Source organism: Prionailurus viverrinus, chromosome B2, assembly GCF_022837055.1.
Source record: "Prionailurus viverrinus isolate Anna chromosome B2, UM_Priviv_1.0, whole genome shotgun sequence".
NCBI lineage: Eukaryota > Metazoa > Chordata > Mammalia > Carnivora > Felidae > Prionailurus > Prionailurus viverrinus.
In genome coordinates, this window is record NC_062565.1 from 95,267,569 (window position 1) to 95,290,093 (window position 22,525).

The 22,525-nt window shown below is 42.1% G+C and overlaps 1 protein-coding gene across 1 annotated transcript in view; it reads right to left on the bottom strand.

Annotated features, from left to right (window-relative positions):
• PREP (prolyl endopeptidase) overlaps positions 1 to 22,525 on the bottom strand; it is a 126,216-nt gene that overhangs the window by 35,660 nt on the left and 68,031 nt on the right. Inside the window, exons 8-10 of the mRNA XM_047860322.1 lie at positions 17,754 to 17,945; positions 13,142 to 13,339; positions 7,292 to 7,395 (exon numbers count right to left, since the gene is read on the bottom strand). Of these exons, the coding sequence (XP_047716278.1) occupies positions 7,292 to 7,395; positions 13,142 to 13,339; positions 17,754 to 17,945 (494 nt within the window). The remainder of the gene's footprint in view (positions 1 to 7,291; positions 7,396 to 13,141; positions 13,340 to 17,753; positions 17,946 to 22,525) is intronic.

Consider the following 22,525-nt stretch of genomic DNA (forward strand, 5'->3'; position numbering starts at 1 on the left):
TTAGGTACCTGGCCAGCAGGTGGCGTTTAGGTTCCTTGGTCTCAGGGTCCAGACCAAAAATTTATGCTGAGGGCCTATTTTGTCTTGTGTGACAGACTGCTACTTGTTCCTCAATATCTATTCTCCTGTTTCTTCAAAAAAAAAAGGCCCCAATTTTTAGCTGCACACATTTCTTTCCTGGGACTAAAACAACATCTCTAAACCTCCTTGTGATACACGTGGCCACATGAGTACTTTTTCACCAATAAGACAAAAGCAGACATAACACATGTCACCGTTAGCACACATGCTTATAAGACAGCTGGCATGTACCTTCCGTCCCCCTTCTTCTTCCCTACTGCTGCCTTCCTGTTGGCTAGAAAGTAAGACATTAATATGGCTGGATGGCCAGCAGCGTTCAAGGACCACGAAGTGATGCCGGAAACAGAAGCCACTTGTGACAAAGCAGCAAGAGAGGAGGAGCTTGGATTCCTCACACCTCAGATGCCATGTCAGCCCTGGACTGACTCCTCCTGCACTTCTTTTATGTGAGAGGGAAACACACATCTCTCTTCTTTAAGCCACGGTTATTTTGATTTCTCCTGCCGCTCACAGCTGAATCTAATCTGAATAACATGAGATTCAGATTCATTTTTAAAAACAATTATTAAAATGACAAAGGTAAGTGCCATTAGCACATATGCCGTGATTCATAGACGATACCATGCTATTGATTTAGCGCTAATAAGAAGGAAGTTACTTGCTACTTTGTTTTCTATAAGATAATGAAATAGGACATTCTTTTGGCAAGCTAACTGCTAGCAGTAGCCTGAAATCTACCCACCTGCACATGAGCAAACTTTTAGGGATCTCAAAACCCATGACTCTTAGAACAATGTAAACAAAATGTGAATCTACTTAAGTGGCTTTATTACATATAATAGCAAACTCAGTATTATCTGTAGATATCTGATATATTACAAATTGTGTATGTACTAAGGATGAACAAATCTCCAGAGTATAGTCGTGACCTATGGTACTGAGTTTACACGTAGCCTAATCCCTGACATTTACGGCCTCTAATACAACATTACTAAAGAAGAATAAACCTAGATGGCCTTCCAGAAGCAAATCTGAGCCATTCAAATTAAATCAACACCTGTTCATCTCATTAATATCTCGACAAAATAAGCTGAGCAAACACCCCTGATGCTGAGTCACCACCACGTCCCTGAGAAGAACCAACCAATAGGGCTTCCTTTTCCTGGCCACCCATGCTTTAAGTCACCAGGGTGGGTGCAGCTGTTTTCCTGGTCCCCATCTCACTGCAAACCGCATTTCCTCAGAGTGAAGTACAGAGAAGCTCTGAGCAAGGCCAGCACAGGCTTCGCTTTCACTCACGTTGCCCTAGTGAAGCCCCACAGAAAGCTCAAGAAACCTCCCCAGGCCTTTCCTTACGGGACTGGCTGCTCAATTCTCAAAGCCACCTTGTGATTTCTACTGAAAGAGGGTTATATATTGGCAGGTCGCTATACAGTAATGTACTCTTAAAAAACACGGAAGGGGATTTATTTACGGTGGTATGGGGACTGCAGGAGCTATTGACTTGGGCCCCAGAACTTATTTCTGTATTATAAGGTAACAAGGAAGCAAACTCTTTATCACCTGTTACAAATTACTTTAACACAGCTGATACCAAAAGGGGAAAGAGACACACACACACGTACCCTCAGAATGTGAACATTATGCCCTCCGTCTAGAATGCCGGCATGACAGAGATCTAGAAGGGTGGGGATCTGTTCATGCAAGAATATCCCACTTCGAAGCCTAACATCACACAGAACCTTGATGCACAGGCGCTAAATCATCACCAACAACTGGTTTGACTTAAAGCAGTTTCCTAATCACATGCAAGCACAGTGACCTCTCAAAAAGTTCTTTATGAAAATGCTCCCCCACTCATTCTTCCCTGACATTTCTGAAGATTTCTGATCAATACCTAACTGTGAGAACACAGCACTAGAGAAAAACATCATCGCCAGTCCAGTGGTCAGCTCACTGAGGACGCAGATGAGTCAATATTCAAAAACTGTGATGCACCATGCGCTTAGCGTGGAACTTAACAAATGTTCAAAGACTAATTAAGGTTCTGAGCACGTGTTCTCTCATTGGCAAAGTCTGTATATGCTAGCAACCACAAATCAGTGACCACCAAGGTTAGAAAAATCTACACTCAAGAAAAAAATCCCCAGTCCTTCTACCCCAAGGCGTCTTGGTAAACCCAAAGAATTATTTAATTTTAACATTTCTTTTCAGTTACACAGCAAATCACCTTTGGGATGTTCCTGATGTTTCATATGCATTACTTCAGGTAAACCTCAGAAAAGTCCCTACTAAGCACCAGACAACAGGAAGTAAGATAATTCAATCTGTTAAATACTTAGAATTCTTACTATTTTCCTACTATATTGCTTGCTTTCACCCATAAAATTGGACCTTCCTTCCAATTTTTTGTCTTTTATGAAATGCAGAAACTGTTGATAATGGAGCTTATTCACAGTACACTCAGTTCACTGTTCTTTTTCAGGTCTATAAATTTTGTCTTTTATTTGGGGAGGAAAAAGGCCAATCTCTCAGCTGGCTGGGCAAAAATGAGATACTGAGAAACCAAAAGGTGCATCTTGCTACACTACATATCATGCCACGTTCAACCACAGGGCAAACACTATTCCATCCACAGGTGACAGAAGGCAACCTCACTGCACAGGATACTGAGAGCACGATTTCCTTCTTTAATTTGCTGTAAAATTATGAAAGTAACCTGCAACAAAAAGGCGGACGCAGTGTCTGAATGAGGGTGGTGGTAAAACTGGTCAGGAGTGTCCTGGGGAACTGGGAATCATGGAAGCACCCATCCTTCAAAGCCCTACCCAATTTCCACCCCTCCCCTGAAGATATCCTCCTCTGCCCAGCCAGGGTGGTCTTTAACACTGCAGCACTGACTGAAGGCTGCACCTTCCCCTTGCTCACTGAGAGAAGGTGTCTGTCCTTTCAAATCTGTGTGTCTCAACTCTCCGTTGAGTTACAGTCTGACTGTAAATTTCCTGGGACAATGCCTTGTGTCTAGAAATTTTCTGTATTCAAACAGTACCACCAGCATTGAAGGTCATGTCATACTTGCTGACAGACTAAATTTAACTACCACCTCCCTATTACCTCACTTTTGTTTAAAGTGAAGCACACGGCTGATTATAAATGTAGACAGATTTTTTCATGCATATCACTGGTCACCAAACTTATTTTATAAATGTAATTTTTTAAAAATGTTTTTACTTTTATTTTTGAGAGAGAAAGAGTCTGAGCAGGTGAGGGGCAGAGAGAGGGAGACACAGAATCCGAACCAGGCTCTGGGCTCTGAGCTGTCAGCATAGAGCCTGACGTGGGGCTCGAACTCACAAACCTCAAGATCATGACCTGAGCCAAAGTCGGACTGAGCCACACAGGGGCCCGTTATAAATGTAATTTCTAATGTTCAGTATTTCAACTTTTTTTTTGAAAGATATGGGCACAGAGGTTCTAATCAATATTATGTGGATGTGGCATTCACAATAAAAAAAAAAAAGAAAGAAAGAAAAATTCAAGATTAGTCAATTGCAGATTTGATAAATCTATCTAAAACTAAATTTTTATGTGTACCCCCAACTGGAAGAGAAACAGTTTTTCCAGGATCTGATTTTCAAAATTATATTTCTGATACACATCAATTTTCTACTCACTGCTGTAGTCAGAAACGGATAAAGGCTGTAACAGACAGCAGCTTTGTTCTATGTCTGTTAGCAAAATACGACACCATATGGTCAACCCCACTCCCTGTCCAAATTCAAGATGGGTCCTGAGTAAATATATAGCAAACACGAATCGTCCTCTGTGGGTTATATAGCCATGTGTGTCTTTGACCCTTCCTTTTTCCTAGGCTTGGTCTATCTCACCAGCTCTACCACCGGGTACATGGGCAGAGTCATGACCACCGTTAATTGCATGGACCAACCATGCAGCATAATCTGTGCCACAGTACATGCTCCAAACCATAACATACCTCACAGAATATAAGAAGGAACAACAAACAGCCCAGGGGAGCTTTTAAAATCACGTATGGAATAAATAGAAACAGTAGACTCAAGAGGAATCAAAAGTGACATTACCCTAAAGTGACTAAAAACAAAAAGATTTTTTTTTTTTTCTTCAAAATGCTGTGGTTTTTATTACACACCATCAGGATGTTTTCCATTCATGTACAAATCCCCCTCTAGGGTCTGCTTTTACAACGGTGGGTCATTGTTGGCAACACCACTGAGAGCCTAATCACAGTGTGAGAACATCTGTCACGCTCCCATTTCATGTCAAAGCTCTGCTGATACACTTGAATCTAAACCACCGCACAATGGATTTTAAAATGATATGAGTCTATGGTTTTGTGACATCAAAGGGCATTTCAAAGGCACCCCTAAATGATGAAAGAATTCTATTTTGCTAACTCAATGCAATATGTCTGATGAGTATAATCAATAGATATAAAATCTCCTATTGGCATTATACATATATTCGGCCCACAGACACATCTCTACTCTCTAAAATATGGGAATAAGGAACAGTGCATCAAGACCTGTAATGTAATGTGTTCTGTTCAGTTACCACCCTTTTTTTGTTTTTCAAGTTTATTTATTTATTTTGAGAGAGAAAGCCCACACATAAGTGGGGGAGGGCAGAGAGAGACAGAGAGAGAGATCTCACACAGGCTCTGCACTGTCAGTGCAGAGCCCAACTCGGGGCTTGAACTCATGAACCATGAGATCCTGACCTGAGCTGAAATCAAGAGTTGGACGCTTAACTGACTGAGCCACCCAGGCTCCCTATCCAGTTACTGTCTTAAAATACTTACCATCTTTTTTTCCTTCCTATACTGCAGCAGTAGAAACAAAAGGTTGTTTTTGAGTAGCTCAACATCAGGGAAGTTTTCTTTGTGAGGCAAAGAGTTCAGTTTTCCAATGATACAAGCAACCAGCATCACCCAAGCGCATCTCTTCCCCAGTTAAATGTGGGACTGTCAGGCTAGGTACCTGGCTGAGAGATTTCTACTCCAACCAAGCATTTGCTTAATTGTAAAGTTTTATCTTTTCACTTCTAAATGAAAACAATACATAATAGGTGATAACCAGCTTCTTTGTGTATCCCCTATAGAGAATGTTACTATTACCAGCACGGAAAAGAACAGCTACTTGACAGAAGAAACAACCCCAACCATCCTCACTGTAAGAAGAGTGTTACTTCTCTGTAAGAAGCCGCCTCCCTGGCAGCTGCCGTTATTACAGGTGCCTCGCCCTCACCCAAACTCCAAAGACAACCACATATTTGAGCACTAATTATTTGTGAGAGGCTGGAAAAGAGAGGAGAATAATGTGTCATTTTTTAATAGAGAGCTGCAGGGCTGCATAGTAGCGATGAGAAGACAAGGGGCTTGTCTTGGGTGACTGAACAAATTCTAGGGCAGCCACGGCTGCACCCCTGGGGGCAGAGGAGTGATGGTCACTGGAGGCCACTCGGGCATCCCTGGCATTACTGATGGGAGAGGCAATGGTGTGCATTGGTGCGTACGCACACCCTGGCCCCGGGGATACTGAGGCAAAGACTAGACATAGGCCCTGGGGAGGTCAAATGTTACATTTGATAGGAGCAAACACTCTAGACGTGGAGAAAAGGGATAACAGCAAAGAACGGCAGCTTAAAAATGATTTTTAAAGTCTAATACAGGACTAGGGTGAATTAGCGAACCATGTAAGTGCCAGACGGGCTACTGGCTCCCACAGGATATCTCCCCAGGCAACGGCTCACCTTGAAAATGAAAGAAGCAGCAAGCCAAAATAGATACAGAAGACTAACAGTCTGTTATATTTATTTCTAATATTGATTGAAAAAAATCAATTTATATTCTATGTGCCAGACACTTAATATACATCATCTCAAATAATCCTATAGGAATCCTGTAAGAGAGATATCATCCCTATTCTACAGCTAAAAAAAAATTGTGGCAGAAAGGTTAAGTGACTCACCCAATGTCACCCAACGAGTATATGCACATTTCAGGCCTGACAGAGCTTCATGACAAAGGACCTGAGCATCTACTGGGAACATTCTGATTTTATAAGTGCTTTTTACCATAGACCAGGGACCAGCAAACTCTTTCTCAGAGGGACAAATGGTAAGTATTTTACACTTTGTGGGCCATAGAATCCCTGTTGCACCCCCCCCCCCCGCCCCCGTTAATGCACCAAGACAGCCATCGACACTACGTAAACAAATGAGCATGGCTGTTCTCCCATAAAACCAGAGGCCAGTCTGCCAACTCCTGTTCTAGAATGAGGGTCGGCAAACTGTAGCCCTGGACCAGGTCCAGCCCACCATGGGTTTTTGTAAACAATGCTTTATTCGTTTATGATCTAGATCTAGGCCGTCATCTAGACCGTTTCTAGATAGTTGAAGGATAACTCAAGGAGCTAAAATAATGCCCGAGTTTCACAGAAACATTCTCGGGAGCGTCCAGCTCTTTGTTCTAAACTTCCTTAACAAACAGTGTTCTGATTCCTAATCTGTGGCCTGTGTGATCCAGCCCTCCAGTGGGAGAGCCCTGATACACACCTGCTACCTGACAGGTGACCGACCTCTCACTGCAAAGGAACAGTGACATTCTACATCCTCAATTAATAAGTCATCAGTTTCTGGAAGACTCAATGCCTTTGGGGAGCTGAAAAAACAGAAACAGAGATTCTTAACCTGAAAGGATGGGTGGTCAGAGACTGACAAATCAGTTAATATGTTCATTCTAATTTTTAGGAAGTGTCTCCTCTGTGCCAGTGGAAATACATGTGAACGCCAGACGGAAAAGACTGACTCGTAGCACTTGAGTACTTTATGTGCAGCAAATCTATGTTGTTACTTGTGACACCACAAGACCTGAGCTGAACTGTAACCCACTCTCAAGCAAGCAGACAAGTGGTGTTGCTGTGATAGCTACTGCAGTAAGATGAGGACCCTGGCTCATCTTGTTGAGAGCAGCAGCTACGGGAGCAGAGCCCACGAGCTCTAGGAGGAAGGGACTGTGCTGGCTCAATGCCCAGAGAGAGCAGGAGCTCCAAGACCTGTTGTCTGTATTACTATGGATTACCTCCATGGCTCCTGATGAACTAGGGTGTGAATGGCCTGGTCTGACAGTCAGATTTTTCTAACTCTCATGTTATCAGGATCAAATGCTCCATACCTGGACTGTCTGGTAATCGGAAGCATCGATCCCTTTCACGGTAACCTCTCGGAAGACTCGTGGCTCCAGCTCCTCTTTGGTGAGGTCACAGTGATAAATGATACCTAGAAGGAAGCGGAAGTCCTGATTTAGTCCACAAGCTCACTGGCTGCAAGGGGGCAAGGGCACACAGCACAACTGGATGCCATGAATCACAAGAGAGGAACATGAGTTGGGGACCTGCTGCCATGTGAGGGTCACTGTGCCAAGAGTGCTTATTAGAACAGTCTGCACATGGAGTGTTCACTTTTCCTCACTGCCACCACACACAGCGTTTTGACGACCATCATCTGTCGTATACATTTTAGAAGATTCCATAGCATTCCATGAGTATGAGAAGAGGTAAAAACTGTAAGAGTGAAAACTTAACAGGTCTTCCCTATGCTGGGTCACTTAGGAATGCAGGTCAAAAAAGATGGGGAACTTCATGTAGGGCCACTTCACCTTGAGAGGTGAATTAAGATGGAAAACTCAAATGACTGCCCCAAGTCAACAACCAGCCAGAAGCCTCCTGATGGGAACTCTGGGGCTCCTGACACCAGATACCCACCTGTCCGTGCACACACACGTGGACAGCAGTCAGGGACCAGAGATGACCAGGTACCATTTTAGAGCTACTTTAAAAATTTTTATTATCCCAGGAATTGTGCACAACACAAATGAATGAATGTACACCAAGAATGCCAGCTTATTTAAACACTAATTAAAAATCCATTTCCTGAATTTAATGCTATTACACTTTAACACGTAAGAACTAAATCAAAGAAACAATAAGACGAGTTGTTACTATTTGAAAACTGCAGTGGTTTATGAAACAGAATTAGTCATCCAGAGTGGCTGGTGCGGAAACAGCCCTCCCACACAATACATTAAACATACACTGTCAGATAGATGAAAAAATCGATTTAGCGATCCCAATACTTGCTGGAAAACTTGAAACTAAATGGTACTCCCACAGGGTACATCTGAAGTGACTGATCAGGTATTAAAATGGTGGCTCTCTTTCTTCTCAACTCCTCTGTGCATGTATTTCATTAACAGATGAGAAGGGATACTCTGTACCCCCAGTGGCAAAGAGTAATAGTTTACACTCATTAACAGCAAGGCTGCTGATCCCTATGAATGTCACTGCAATTCTCATGCTTACAGACAAAATTATTTTAAGGTACTATAATTGGAAGTATGATGAATGTTGACAGAGAGAAGATACGTAACATGACCCAAGTATTGGCTTTCCTGGTTTAAGTCATACTTGGGTATTTATTAAAATACATCTTCATACATACAGTACTTCCAAACTACGCTCTGGGCATACATTCTAATGTACCAGATATACTGATTACTGTCCTTGCCTAGAGGAATGTAATCTTGAAGGCAAGGCTATTTTCAGATATATGTTAATTTTTGAATCGCTTCTTGATCCGTACTTGCTTCCCTTCCTCAAAACACACAAAAAAGTCCAAATCCTTGAAAAAAAAAAACCCAGACAACCAAACAACTAACAAAAATGACTGCAGACCGAGCATGTGCTATTTGAGCACCTGCCTCACTCTGGTATCGCTGCAACCTGTACTGCAGTGAATGAAAAAGCACCTGGCAGCCAGGATTCCCGCCTCTGACAGTTGCTGGGCCAGTGACCTTAGACAAATCACCAAAGTATTAGAATGCAAATTCCTTTGTGAAAGACAATAAATAGGAAATGTACTCTAAGCTCCTGTTTATCTGGGGGTCCCCGGGTGGCTCAGTCAGTTAAGTGGGTTCATGAGTTCAAACCCCTCACTGGGCTCTCTGTTGTTACTGCCCAGCCCACTCAGACCCTCCGTCTCCCTCTCTCTCTCTCCCCCAGTTGCGTGCACACTCTCTCTCTCAAAAATAAATAAACATTAAAAAAAAATAATACAAAAAAATGCCTTTTATCTGGAAAGACTACTATATCAAATCCTCTAACAGCAGAATGAAACAAGTAGACAACAGGGGCTGGCTACTACTGTTCAGAGAAATCATGCCAAATACCTGACTTCTATCCTTCGGTCCTGTGCCAAAGTGGCACCTGGGAGGAGACTGGGTTAAACTTGAAGGTACCAGTGCTTAATGTATTTGGTCAACACTTCCTTTTAACAGGTCCATCTGGGTTACCCCAAGGTTAGCCTATGGCACATTCACATAATGTGAATCGCTATAATCTAATGATGTTTTGTGTTCTGTCTGATTTGGCTTGGTAAGCCCAAGGAAGGTGGGGTTTGGAGAAGTCATCTTGGAATCATAAACCAGAGAGGACTGGTTAGGTGATCTCTAGGAAATAAATTTCGACATTTCAGGGTGAAAGAGAATTGGGTTATAGAAGAAGTCCCCTGAGGCCAGGGGAGGTGTCTGGACATGAGGAGATGGGTCTCCTGATGAAAGCAGTGGTTTAACAAAGCCATTCTAGTAACAGGAAGGAGCCGGGGATGATTAGCTCATATATCCCCAATAATCCAAAATAAATGTAAAGGGGTAAAAGAAATGGGAGTAGGAGTTAAGAGGAAGGGATGACTCTGGGGGAAACTGTGAAAGAAAAATCCAAGGCTCTGAAACACTGGTGTGTACAGAGAGGGCAAAAGAACTTTGGAAAAGATGATCTATACTGACCCACCTGTGTAGGGTGGGTTTTAAAGTTATTAAAAGAAAAAAAAAACATAAATGTAAACTAAAACAAGTCTTGAAAATGTCTGCACTCCTTGGTATTTACACAGAGGAGTTGAGAAGTTATGTCCACACAAAAATCTGCACACGGATGTTTATAGCAGCTTTATTCATAACTGCTCAAACTTGGAAGGTGCCAAGATGTCCTTCAGAAGATGAATGTGTAAATAAACCTCAGTACATCCAGACAATGGAATATTATTCAGGGCTAAAAGAAATAAGCAATCAAGCCCAAGAAAAGATACGGAGGAATCTTAAATGCAGAGTAGTAAGTGAAAGAAGCCAGTCTGGAAAGTCTGCATACTACTGTATGATTCCAACCATATGACAGTCTGGAAAAGACAAAACTGTGGAGACAGCAAAAAGATCAGTGGTTGCCAGGGGTTGGGGGAGGGGTGAAGAGGGGGAGGAAGAGTGAAAATATTCTATAGGATACTATTATGATGGATACATGTCATTATGCATTTGCCCAAACCCACAGAACGTACAACACCAAGAGTCAACCGTAATGAACACTAGGGACTTTGGGTGATTACCATGTGTCTGTATAAGTTCATCAACTGTGACAACTGTACCACTCTGGTGGGAGATGATGATGGGGGAGGCTATGCATGTGGGGGCAGGAAGAATATAAGAAATCTCTGTACCTTCCCCTTTTTTTTGCTGTGTACCTAAAACTGCTCTAAAAAATTAAATCTTAAATTTTTTTTGCCCTTCCCAAGGCTTCTCTGCTCAACCCGTTTCCTACCCCCATGCACCTCGGACTTGCTGTACTGGATTATTACAACGTGCAAGTCTGTCTGGAGCTAACCTTAGACAACCCTCTGACGTTCCATGAATACAGAATTAATCAGCACAAACCACTAAGTGGTTTGAGCCAGAGGGAATAAGTGCATCGTGTTCCAAATTGCCCCGTATCCTCATTCTCTCCCAAGTTTGACTCAAGGTACAAAAGTCCTAAGCAGCTTGGGCTCAAGACACACAGTCTTCACTATGAGCCTCCAGGAGAAACAAAGTCAGCTCGTGCGCAGTGGCCAGATAAACCCATGTCCTAAACAGCTGGAGTCATAGTTAATTTTGGCCCCAGGGCTTTACTTATAATTTAGTATCTCTGTTGTTTACCACAGTAGTAGATAGCTAATCTTCAGAGACCAGGGAAAGACAGCCTCTGAGCTGGTATGTATGTGCATGTATGTATGTATGTATGTATATGTGTGTGTGTAAGTGTTGCTTTCGAGAGATCCAGTTTACTGATCTGATGGGCCGTTTTTACTTTGGACCAGAAGGCGTAAGTCTGGAAGCCCTGTTCTCTCATTTTAGGTATCAAATTGCATTAAGGGGAGAAAAGAGAAAGATGGAGACAAAATGAGTAAGAAAAGATAAAGGGCAAGAACAAGGCATTACAATAACAAAGCCTGTCGAGAAACTGCCCAGCGGTCCAGAACTATTCAACCTCTCAAACTTCACAGCCATAGTCGCAGCTAGTATTTCATTCCTTGGCACAGAACCCATCTTTTTACTCTAGGACAATGAGCCCTCTCTCCCCCAGGTAGTGATGAACTTGTTCCTGATATAAATGGTCACATGGAGTCACCGAAGGAGGTTTACTGGCCTTTGGGAACTCTGGCTTTTATTAAGAATGGGTGAGTCACCCCTGCCCCATTCTCCTCATCGCCCTTTGTCCGTTTAAACTGTTTAAGCTATGAGATTTTCAAAGTAAAATTTCTGGAACCAGCGTAAATTGGGGAAATACATCACAGAGCCTGCAGAACGGCAATCTGGAGGAAATGGATTTTTTTCTTGGTTCCTGTTCACTGGCAACCACTGTACCCTCAGGCCCCAGGGCAGGACAGACGTGATGCAGGATTCCCCGACACAGGGCTCCTGACCTGTCAGTTTGACTCCTGGCACTGGCCCTGGTTTCCACAGGGCTGTGGGCACTTTTCCTCACCCCCCTGGGTCCTCTGAAAGGCACATGGGACAGTAAAGCTTGCTAGGTATTCCGGGTATACCAGCACATCTATTTATAGAAGAACATCACTCTTTTGGTTTTAATAACCCTGACAGCAAGCTGTCACGACGAGAAGACTCCTTGTGATTGCCTGCTCCATGACTCTGAGGTGCGCACGTGTGTACACAAATGCACACACACACACACACACACACACACACACACACACGTACATGCACCATCACTGTCATCTGGCTGAACCCCACGAGGAAGAACCACTTCGGCACCTGCCTAGCTTTCTCCCCTATGTCTGGTTACTTTGCCAGGGACTGAACCATTGCCACAAAACCAGACAGGGCTGTGAAGGAGCTCGAAATACAAACAAGGAAAGTGTGGAAATTTTTTCAGCCAGATTGCTTTTAAGATAGGGTGTGCTCGGTCAGCAGCAAGCTGCCAACAGAGCCAGGCTCCTGGGACAAATCAGAGTATGTGTGTGGCTGTGGTTACAACAAAAACCGTGCAGCCAAGTGGAGAAGCAGGAAAGACCAAAACAGCAAAATGAGCGTGACCAACTGAAAAAAAGTTAAAAAGACAACTATGTTTACTTTGGGGAAAATCAACCCAGACCATGGAACACAGTATCACAATTTATAAGCATTTTTTTTTCTTTTTGCCTTGAACCCAGTAACAAGTTTTTTTCCATATGATGTAAGACTATACCCTCAGAATTATATTTTAATTTGGTTTAACAACAACAAACATCACTCTCAGTCTGTTTTAGAAAACAAGTTTTTAATGTCAGACGGAACTATAGATTTTTATTTTACGTTTTTAAGTTAATCTGCACTGCGTGTGTCCTGATCCATATAGACCAAAGTTTGAATCTAAGGTTATACTTGTTCATACTAATTTTTTTAAATCAACCTAGGACAACAGTTGGTCCTGTCCCCAGAACACAGACTCAGGATATAAGATGAATGAGTTTGCTGTTTTAGGCACTCACATTTCCCTGTGTTCTAAGCATCTGTTTTACTGTTTTATTCTCATGATGTAATTCTGGCTATAATACAGCACATGTGATTTTCAATAACACAGCATTACATTTCCATTTCCCAAAAGAAACCCAAACATTAGTCTGATTTTTAAGCTGAATAACATTGGTGAAAAGACTCTCTCACCTGGAGATAAAAAGGAAGTAAACTGATAGAAGATTTCGGTGTCCTTCTTCTGACCGCTGTAGCCCACAACACTGCCGACCTCCAGTGGGAAGGTCTTGAGGAGAGCGCCCGTGGCCAGGTCGTGGAGCTGTAGAACGTTCCTCACATCATGGAGGTAGCATAACACCAAAAAGTTAGACCTCACACAAGCTACCCATTCTGAAAAGGGAAGAACAGATAAAAGCTTACTTAGCTTTGAAAGTAACGAGAAGCATAGTTATTTCATTGAACAATAGCTCTTGAGATACTATCCATTGTGCTATGCAGCAATGCGACTTGCAAAGTGATCTTATAATTGACTTTAATCGTTCATCTAACTCCAGAATATTCCTTTAGTAAATGATTGTCACTGTCATGTCTGGAGGAAACAAAATATTCTATGAAAACTTCTGTGATACAAATAACCCTGGCCTACTTATTTTGTGTCCAATCTCATGGTAGGGGAGATCTAAGGAAAACAACAAAAACCAAGTCATGATCCACGTCTGCTGGGAATGTTTATTTGACGAAAATATATTATGCTCTGCGTATGTGCCAGCAGATACCCTGCAAGGCACTGGAGAAACAGGCAGGAAGATGATGTCACTTCTGCCCTTAAGACACAATCATATAAAAACATAAGTAGTAACATGTAAGCAGAGGTAAGTGAGAAGTTGGCTGGGGACCCAAAACACAAGAGCCCTCGAGCGAGCACTGAACTGCATCTTGAGCACGGGGGTGTGAGACAGTGCGTGGCTAGGGTGGTGTCAGAGACAGGACAGCTCTCTGGGGGATGAGGTGGTGGGAGGGCAGGCAACTCAAGATGACAGCCAGAGCTGGGAACAGAGAGAGAAGAGGAATACAAACAACCAGTAGGGAGGGAGGCAGACTGGTGAGGAGAACAAGCGACATCTTGTTTTCAAGAAGGAAACTTCCATTTGCAAGAAGAAAAAGGCTGCTTAGCGTGGGGTCGGTGAAAATGGTGGTGGTGGTCTGCCGAGGCTCTGGTGAGCCAGATGGACAGGAGTTTAGTTCTGACTTGGCCGTTCCTGGGGAGTTACTGTGTGGACTGTAGGGTGACAGAAATAAAGATGGTATCCAGGAAGGAAGCCGAACAACGGAGGTATATGGAAGGATGGAGGGGAGACGAGGAGGAACACTACTGCCATGAGCCTGTCCTATCACATCAAGCTGGGACAAAGGCTAGGGAGGGAAGGAAAGAAATGAAAGGCATTTCCCAAGAAGAGTCATCAGGATGTGGTAACTGTGGGGAGATGAACAGTAAGGCGGAGAATTGAGTCCTCCTCAGCTCCCAGGGCCGCAGCTTCAGTAATGGTGCCGTCAGTGACAGAGCAGGGACAGGAGGTGAGCTGGGTGATGGGGAAAGGAGAGAACAGGAGGGCAGGCGGACAGCACCGCCCATCCTGGTGTGCACAAGATCAGCCTGAGGTGAGGACGGGTCCTCCCAGAGGGAGAGACGCTGGAGTAAATGGAAGCAAGGGCAGGGTGGCAGGTAACCGCTCAGATGTGGAAAAGACAAGCCTTTCATGGTGTGCGGTGAGTTTCTTGACATTTACTACAACCTAAGAAACTAGCAGTTCATGCTTATAACGTCATTATCAATATGAGTAAGACATCGGCCAGAGGGAACCCTTGAGGATCAGCCGGGGCCTCAATGGTGCTGGGTTGTTTGGATTAGCACAGTAAGCATTTCTGCCAAGTGAGGACAGAAGAACTCTTGTATCTAAAAGTAATTTGCTCATTATCCAATGCAATTTTTTTTTTTAAAGTGCCTCAATCAAGCGTTATATTTCAGGTGGCCTTAATGCTTTAAAGAAAGTACGGGGGTGGGGGGTGGGGGGGTGGGGAACTGAAGTAAATTATTTCTGTCAAAGAATAATCACTCTGTGTTAACTGCAAGCACATCAGAATTATAAAACGGAGACTGAATAAGAAAATGACAAGGTGATTTGCAGACTGTCATTAATAAAAGCTCTGACTTTATGACTCATCGCTAGTTTTTATTCTCAACAGGGCATTCTGAGCTAATGATATATAGCAAATTCAACAGCGCTTCTCTTTGAATTGATGAGTTCTAGTGAATATTGAAGGTTTTCCCTTTCTAGTCTAAAGAACTTATAACCTTTCAGAAGGAAGATTATAAAAATATATCACCCCCCACCAACCCCCGCAAAATCCCCAAGCACTGATGGTACATCTCATTAGATCTACAAAGTGAAAGAGGATGTCACCTTAAGACATACTTAAAACCACTTCTTTGGGACTTTAAAAGGCAGAAAACTCACATGCCTTGGCAAATATTTCTATCTAAGATAGCTTTCTACATGAGGATCGTGAGTGCAACCTGACTTGCACCTGAAAAACGCCAAGGGCACCTTACATGAGGATTTATAACACTGAAGGCTCACCTGGACCCACCAAATGTGAAGTCAATTCACGTGGGTACTTAGGAAGCACTCACTAAACACTGGCTTTTACTATCCTTGGACAGACATTCTGTCTCAATTTGGACAGAAGCCATCAGCCTACCAATGTCAATACAAACCAGATTCCTCACATCAACAACCAAACCCCTATTCCTTGGCTCATGGATCCCTGAACAACCACACCACCCCCACCCCCCCCCCCCCCACCATTCCTTGGCTCATGGATCCCTGAACCAAATATACATGAGGGTCAGAGGGAGAATGGAAGATTTTGAGGAGAAAGGTGGAGGGATTTCCTTGAAGAGAGCTCCTGCCATGCTCTAAGTCCCCATCCCTATTAGAGCTTATTACCTTGTTAGCTGATGCCTAATCCAAACCTGAGAAGCTAAAGGGACTATGGCTGAACATCTAGAAAGCAAGGGGAGGGGCCACCTAAGTAGTTCTGGGGAATGGCCCAGGATGTGCTGCTGCCTCAGAGTTGCAGATGTGGGTTTTGCAGGAAAGAGCAGGCATGGGGTCATCTTGGGTCCTATCCAACAGAGCTGCCCAGAGCGGTATGGAGACTCAGTACACAAGATGGTGGTGGGGTGCAGCCAGATGCCCAGGGGCTGAGGAGAATCTCAAGCAAACACCCAGAGTATTGCTTCTTCCAGAGCCAAGGGCCTAGCAGGAGGCCATCCCTGGATGGTCAGTCGTAATCACCTGCCCACATTCCCCTTCTCCCTCTGAGCAAGGCCAGGTATAATGTGCTGAGCACAGAATGTACTGGCTTGAGCCAAGGGAGAAAGAGTCCCTTACTTTTCCAGGATACAAACCTGGACCTAACACTTGTGCTTTAATTCACTGGAAACACATTAAGAACTGCTTTATTGGCAACAGAACTGCTTTGCATATCTCAAAAGAAGTTATTTTCCTAATTTTATATCTTATACCTTCACATTTTGGGATGGCCCCAGATTTTGCCCTAGTCAATCCATTAACACAAGTTCACCTCCAATGAGTAAACTCTTCATTGGCTTGAAGGTACAGGGACTCTCCTTTTGTGTAAAAACCTGTAGCAAAATTAGTGAGCCTTATTCTAATCAAACTAGCTTTCAGGCAATGAATAATTTATAAAGCAGCATATCATTTTTCAAAAATCACAGAGAAAAAGAATAAAAGGGAACTTAAGGGCACTCTGAAACAATTGATAAAGAAGGAAGGGTCTCAGGAGGCTAATGTAGCTCACTGCACACAGCAGCAACTGCAATGGATTCCAATTAAATATGACAATAGTCTATTCTTTTTTAAATTTTTATTCATTTTTGAGACAGAGAGAGAGACAGACAGACAGAGAGAGCATGAGCAAGGGAGGGGCAGAGAGAGAGGGAGACACAGAATCTGAAGCAGGCTCTAGGCCGTAAGCTGTCAGCACAGAGCCCGACACAGGGCCTGAACCCGTGGACCATGAGATCGTGACCTGACCCGTTGTCAGACGGTTAACTGAGCCACCCAGGCACACCCCGTCTATTCTCTCTTCTAATAACAGGACTGTAAATCCACTCTGAGATCTACAACGGGTATAATACAAACAGCCAAAGGTTATTCAAAAGCTAAAAGCTAAGAATTCTAAATAGTTTAAAAAATTAAATATTAATGATTATTATCAAACAATAATTACACAGAGACAACTGATATTTAAAAAGACTACCTTTGAAAGCCTGGATTCAGGGGCACCTGGGTGACTTGGTCGTTAAGCGTCTGACTCTTGATTTCGGCGCAGGGCATGATCTCACAGTTAGTGGGATTGAACCTCTGCTATCAGTGCAGAGCCTGCTTGGGATTCTCTCTCCCCGCCCCCCCCTGCCCCTCCCCTGCTCACGCACATGTGCACGCGCTCTCTCAAAATAAATTTAAAAAAAAAAAAAGGAAAGCCTGGATTCATACCCCCACAATTTTTACGAAGGCCCTGCATGACATTGTACTAGCCACAAAGATGTCGTCTAGTAAATACTTGGTTACGCTACTTAGACACTTCATTCTCAAAGACTGAAGGCTGAAAGTTCTTTGCCTTCTAACAGGTCACCAAAGAAGGAGAGATGTAACAATGTGTTCACCTTCTCACCAAAACCCAAAGCGCGCAGTGTTCAAGTAGTATGCAATCTTACCTAAGACATCTTTCTCGTGCTCAGGCACAAGCACTTTCCACTTAGACTCCTCAGGATCCGTGAAGTCGATGTTGATCAGGCGATAGTTGGGCGAATGGCGATTTGTCTTGAAGGTGAACAGCGTCCCCTCATTGGTCACATAGTCATATTCTCCTTCAAAGTTGTCGATCAGTTTCACCCACTTCAGGATTCCTGGTGAGAGAGCAAGCATCCCTGTCACCTCTCCTATGTTTAAAATGGTGTGGTTTACATGTGGCGAAGGGAGGGCAGGTTTTCTCTGTCCACCGAACGTAAAGCAGACAAAATATCTGAAAAGATCTAAGCCTTGAGAAAGAGCAAAGACAAGTGCAGGTAAATTGTAAGGTTTTAAAAATATGAGGAAAATATTTTTCATGAGAAACCTGAAAGAGACTAAAGGACTTCTCCTCTCAGCCCCCTGCCCCAGGTAATCTGATAAATCCTCTTCTACCCGAATATCTCAAAGCCAAGCACTTCTTTCTACCCGGACTGCCACTACACCATCCCCCATCTTCGTCATTCGCCTCCATGTCTTCGGTCTATGGCGGCGGCTCCCAACCAGGATGATTTCACACACCAAGACATGCACACCCACACACTCATACCTAGACATCCCCCTCCACACACACACACACTCAAACCCAGGTACAAATACAAACACAGACACACATCCTCCACACAGACACCCCCCCCCCCCCGCACACACACACATCCACACCTTAAATGCCATTTATAAAAATAAAAAATATAAATAAATAAAAAACACTGTGATATCTGTGTATCACATGTAGATATTCAGAGAGTACATTTTAAAAGTTTTATAAACAAAAGAGCTCGATGATTTCTAAACTACTGAAAGGCACTGCCAGATCTTAGCTATTCTCTAATTAATCTCCTACCTTAAATTTCTCAGTGAAATTGCTATATTAATTTGGTAGTTCATTTTTATCCTTGAATCTTTCAAGGTGATTTTACATTGTCTCCTTCATCTCCATAGCATAATATCTTTATGTGATATTTGGTTGAATTAAATTTATCAAGAAAAATATACTCCCATAGAGGAAAGAGATTTTTTTTTTTTTTTTTGGTCAGACATAACTGAATTAAAACCCCAGCTCCATTATTTAGTTGTGTGACCTTGAGCAATCTCTTTATTCTCTACTAAGCTTTATTTTCTCAACTGTAAACTAGGATGAGTAAGTAAATTAAAAAAATTAGCGTAAAGTGATTACTAATACCTACCCCACAACAAAAACTCAACAAATATTTAAAAATGAATGACCAGGGGTGCCTGGGTGACTCAGTCGGTTGAGCGTCCGACTTCAGCTCAGGTCATGATCTCACAGTTGGTGGGTTCGAGCCCCACGTCAGGCTCTGTGCTGACAGCTCAGAGCCTGGAGCCTGCTTCGGATTCTGTGTCTCCCTCTTTCTCTGCCCCTCCCCCGCTCACATTCTGTCTCTCTCTTGCTCTGTCTCTCAAAAATAAAAATTTAAAAATTTGTAAAAAAAAAAAAATGACAGAATTAAAACTAATAAGATAAGCAAGCTAAATAAAATCTATAGCTTTCTAATATGCCAGCAATAACCAGTCAGAAAATATGGGGTGAGGAGGGGCCCTCTTGTACAACAGAAGCAAAATTAATACTTAGGAATGCACTTAACATGAAATGTGGAATCTATATGAAGAAAGCTCTAAAATCTTCCTAAGAAATCTTAAAACAACAACAACAACAAAACCCTGAAGAACTAGAAACACATACCATACCTCTAGATGGGAAGACTCAATATTTCAAAGGTGCAAATAATCCCAGAGGAAATCTATAAATTTAACATAATTCCAATCAAAATTCAAATGAGATTTTTAGGGAATTTGACAATATCATCCTAAGGTTCATTTGAAAGAACATACACGTTAAAACATTTTTCTTTTTTTTTTTTTTAAATTTTTTTTCAACATTTTTTTATTTTATTTTTGGGACAGAGAGAGACAGAGCATGAACGGGGGAGGGGCAGAGAGAGAGGGAGACACAGAATCGAAAACAGGCTCCAGGCTCTGAGCCATCAGCCCAGAGCCCGACGCGGGGCTCGAACTCACGGACCGCGAGATCATGACATGGCTGAAGTCGGACGCCCAACCAACTGCGCCACCCAGGCGCCCCAAAACAGTCATTTTTCAAAATAGAGTGAGGGGGAACTTTTTGCACCATGATGCTCTGAACAAGCCTCTCCCCCACCAAAGGTAACCATCATTCTGAATTTTACATTATTTACTTTATTTTTCTTTGTTCTTTTCCTGCTCCAATATGTATCCATAAACACTACAGTCTAATTTTATCTTATCCTTGAATTTCATGTATGGTGAAGTCATACAATATGTATTCTTTTGTGTCTGATTTCTTTCACATGACATGTTTGTGAGAGTTTTACATCCTGTGGTCATTGCAAGTGACTTCTGGCTAAATCTGATTGTGCTCGAAAAACACACTGTATGATTTTTAATCTTTTGAAATTTGCTAAGAAAAACTTTTAGGGTCTAATTATTTTCCTTTAAGGATTTTTAAATGTTCCTGTGACTGAAAAGAATGTATATTTTGCAGATTTTGGGTGTGATATGCCAAATATGTCTATTAAGTCATATGTTAATCACATTGTTCAAATCCATGTATTTACTGATTTGGGGAGCCATTTTTTTTCTAGCAGGCAGAGAAGAGGTCTTAAAATGTTCCTCTATGATTATAGATTAGATTTGTTTAATTTTTACTTGTATTTCTGTTAATTTCTGCCCTCTGTAGTTTGAAAGCATGCTGTTCAATACATACCAAATTAGAATTATTATATTTAAATAAAACCCAATTGAGCTCTTTATGGTTATGAAGTTTTAACTTTAGCAATGCTTTTTACTTTTTATTTTTAAAGTCTACTTCGATGTTAAGACAACTATGTGATTTTCATAGTAACATCTTGGGCAAGTTGTCCTCTGCAGAATGACTGGTCCCAATTATGTCGTTTATCATTTCTGAAAAGATTTTTCTTTTTCAACTCTCTTAACCAGTCATGTGTCCCACTGCTTGGTGGGAAGTAAAATTTCTTTACATCCATATTCTATTTCATTAATTCTCTCTTCAGCTGTGTCTAATTTCTTCAACCTAATGCCTCAATTTTTTAACATTAATAATCATATTTTTTACAGAAATTCTACTTGGTCTTCTTCCACTCTGTTGGGTTATTCTTTACAGGATGTTGTTTCTTGCTTATGCTTCCAAGCTTCTTGTTTATTTTTTGTAAAAGTAGCATCACATTGTTTACTTTTTAAAGTGTATTTAAATTTAAAATGTATTTACGTTAGGATGTGATAATTCCACTCGGTGCTTCTGTTGCTCTATTTCTCATGCTGGTGAGTTTCTTTGTCTGATTTGTGATTTCTTTGTGTGTGTGTGTGTGTGTGTGTGTGTGTGTGTGTGTGAGTTTTGACTGTGAAATGATTTCCCTTGAAACAATATCTATGGGAATTCTTGGAGGCCTGAGTTAAAGTAGCATTCTTCCAGAATGCTACCGTATTTGGCTTCCGTTTGCCTGCTGAGAGGCAACCAATCTGGGAGCGCTTTAAATTAAATTCTTAGCCTGAGGATTTTTGGACCTCAGAGGGGATAATCAAGATAACCTGTACCCATGTCAGCCTTTCTCATGTTTTAGGAGAATTCACATCCTGCCCCTCCCTCTCCTTCCCTAGTGCTAATGTAAAGATAGGTGGGTTTTCTTCCCATACCCTCCCTTTCCCCCACCTCTTGCTCCCAGCTCCACCACTGGTAGTTTATTTCTTAATCACCATTACATGGAGGATATCTCTCATTAGATTCTCCAATATGGAGAACCAGAGGCCTTTATCTTCTATCCCCCTTGCCCTGTGTGGCCATCAGATGGAAACTTAACCTGCAAAGCCCAGGAACATTCTGGAACAATCCAGGATTCCTGCATTCATCTTGTCTTTGGTCTCTATGGTTTCTCTTTTTTTGTGCCAACTTTGCAATATATTTAAAAAGATATTTTATAAGCTTTTTACAGCATTTCAGTTGTTTTAATTGGGAGGTTACTCAGAATATATAATTTGCTGAACTCCTTCAAAGAGAAATCCTTATAATTAATTTTTATAAAGGTTATGCTGTGAATTTAAGTTTCAATTTTCTTTTCAGTAACAAACTGCTAACCTCAAACACAGGTGACCGCTCAAAGATAATTTCATTTTAATTTACATAAAACAATGCTTTAAAAGGGGAAAAACCCAAAAACTGTTCCTTAGAAGACTAAGTAAATAAGTAAAAAATTAGCTGGCAACACAAGAACTGCAGGTAATCAGAAAGGTACATTTGTTTACACTAAGAATGATGAATCACAATTTTCTGGACTATGACATTTGTAGACACAGAATCTTGGTTCAGAAAAATGTCAGATTCCTTAAATATCCCCCTGACAATAAAACATTTCCTGATGTGCAACCTTTACTTCTCAAAGTAACCATCTTATGGTTTCTGCCTGAAAAGGTCTTGCAGGCATTATAGTGATATTTATTACGACCCTAGCCACCCACCCCCAACACAAAAAGTCATTGAAATATCTACTAAAGGCAATACACAGAAATTTCCTTCAGTACCTCTGTATAATCAGGTGAGCCTGAAGATGTGGCACACTCGTTTTAAATAATCAAGCCCCAGGGAACACCAAAACAACAAAGTTTGTGGTCATTATCTACCATCAAA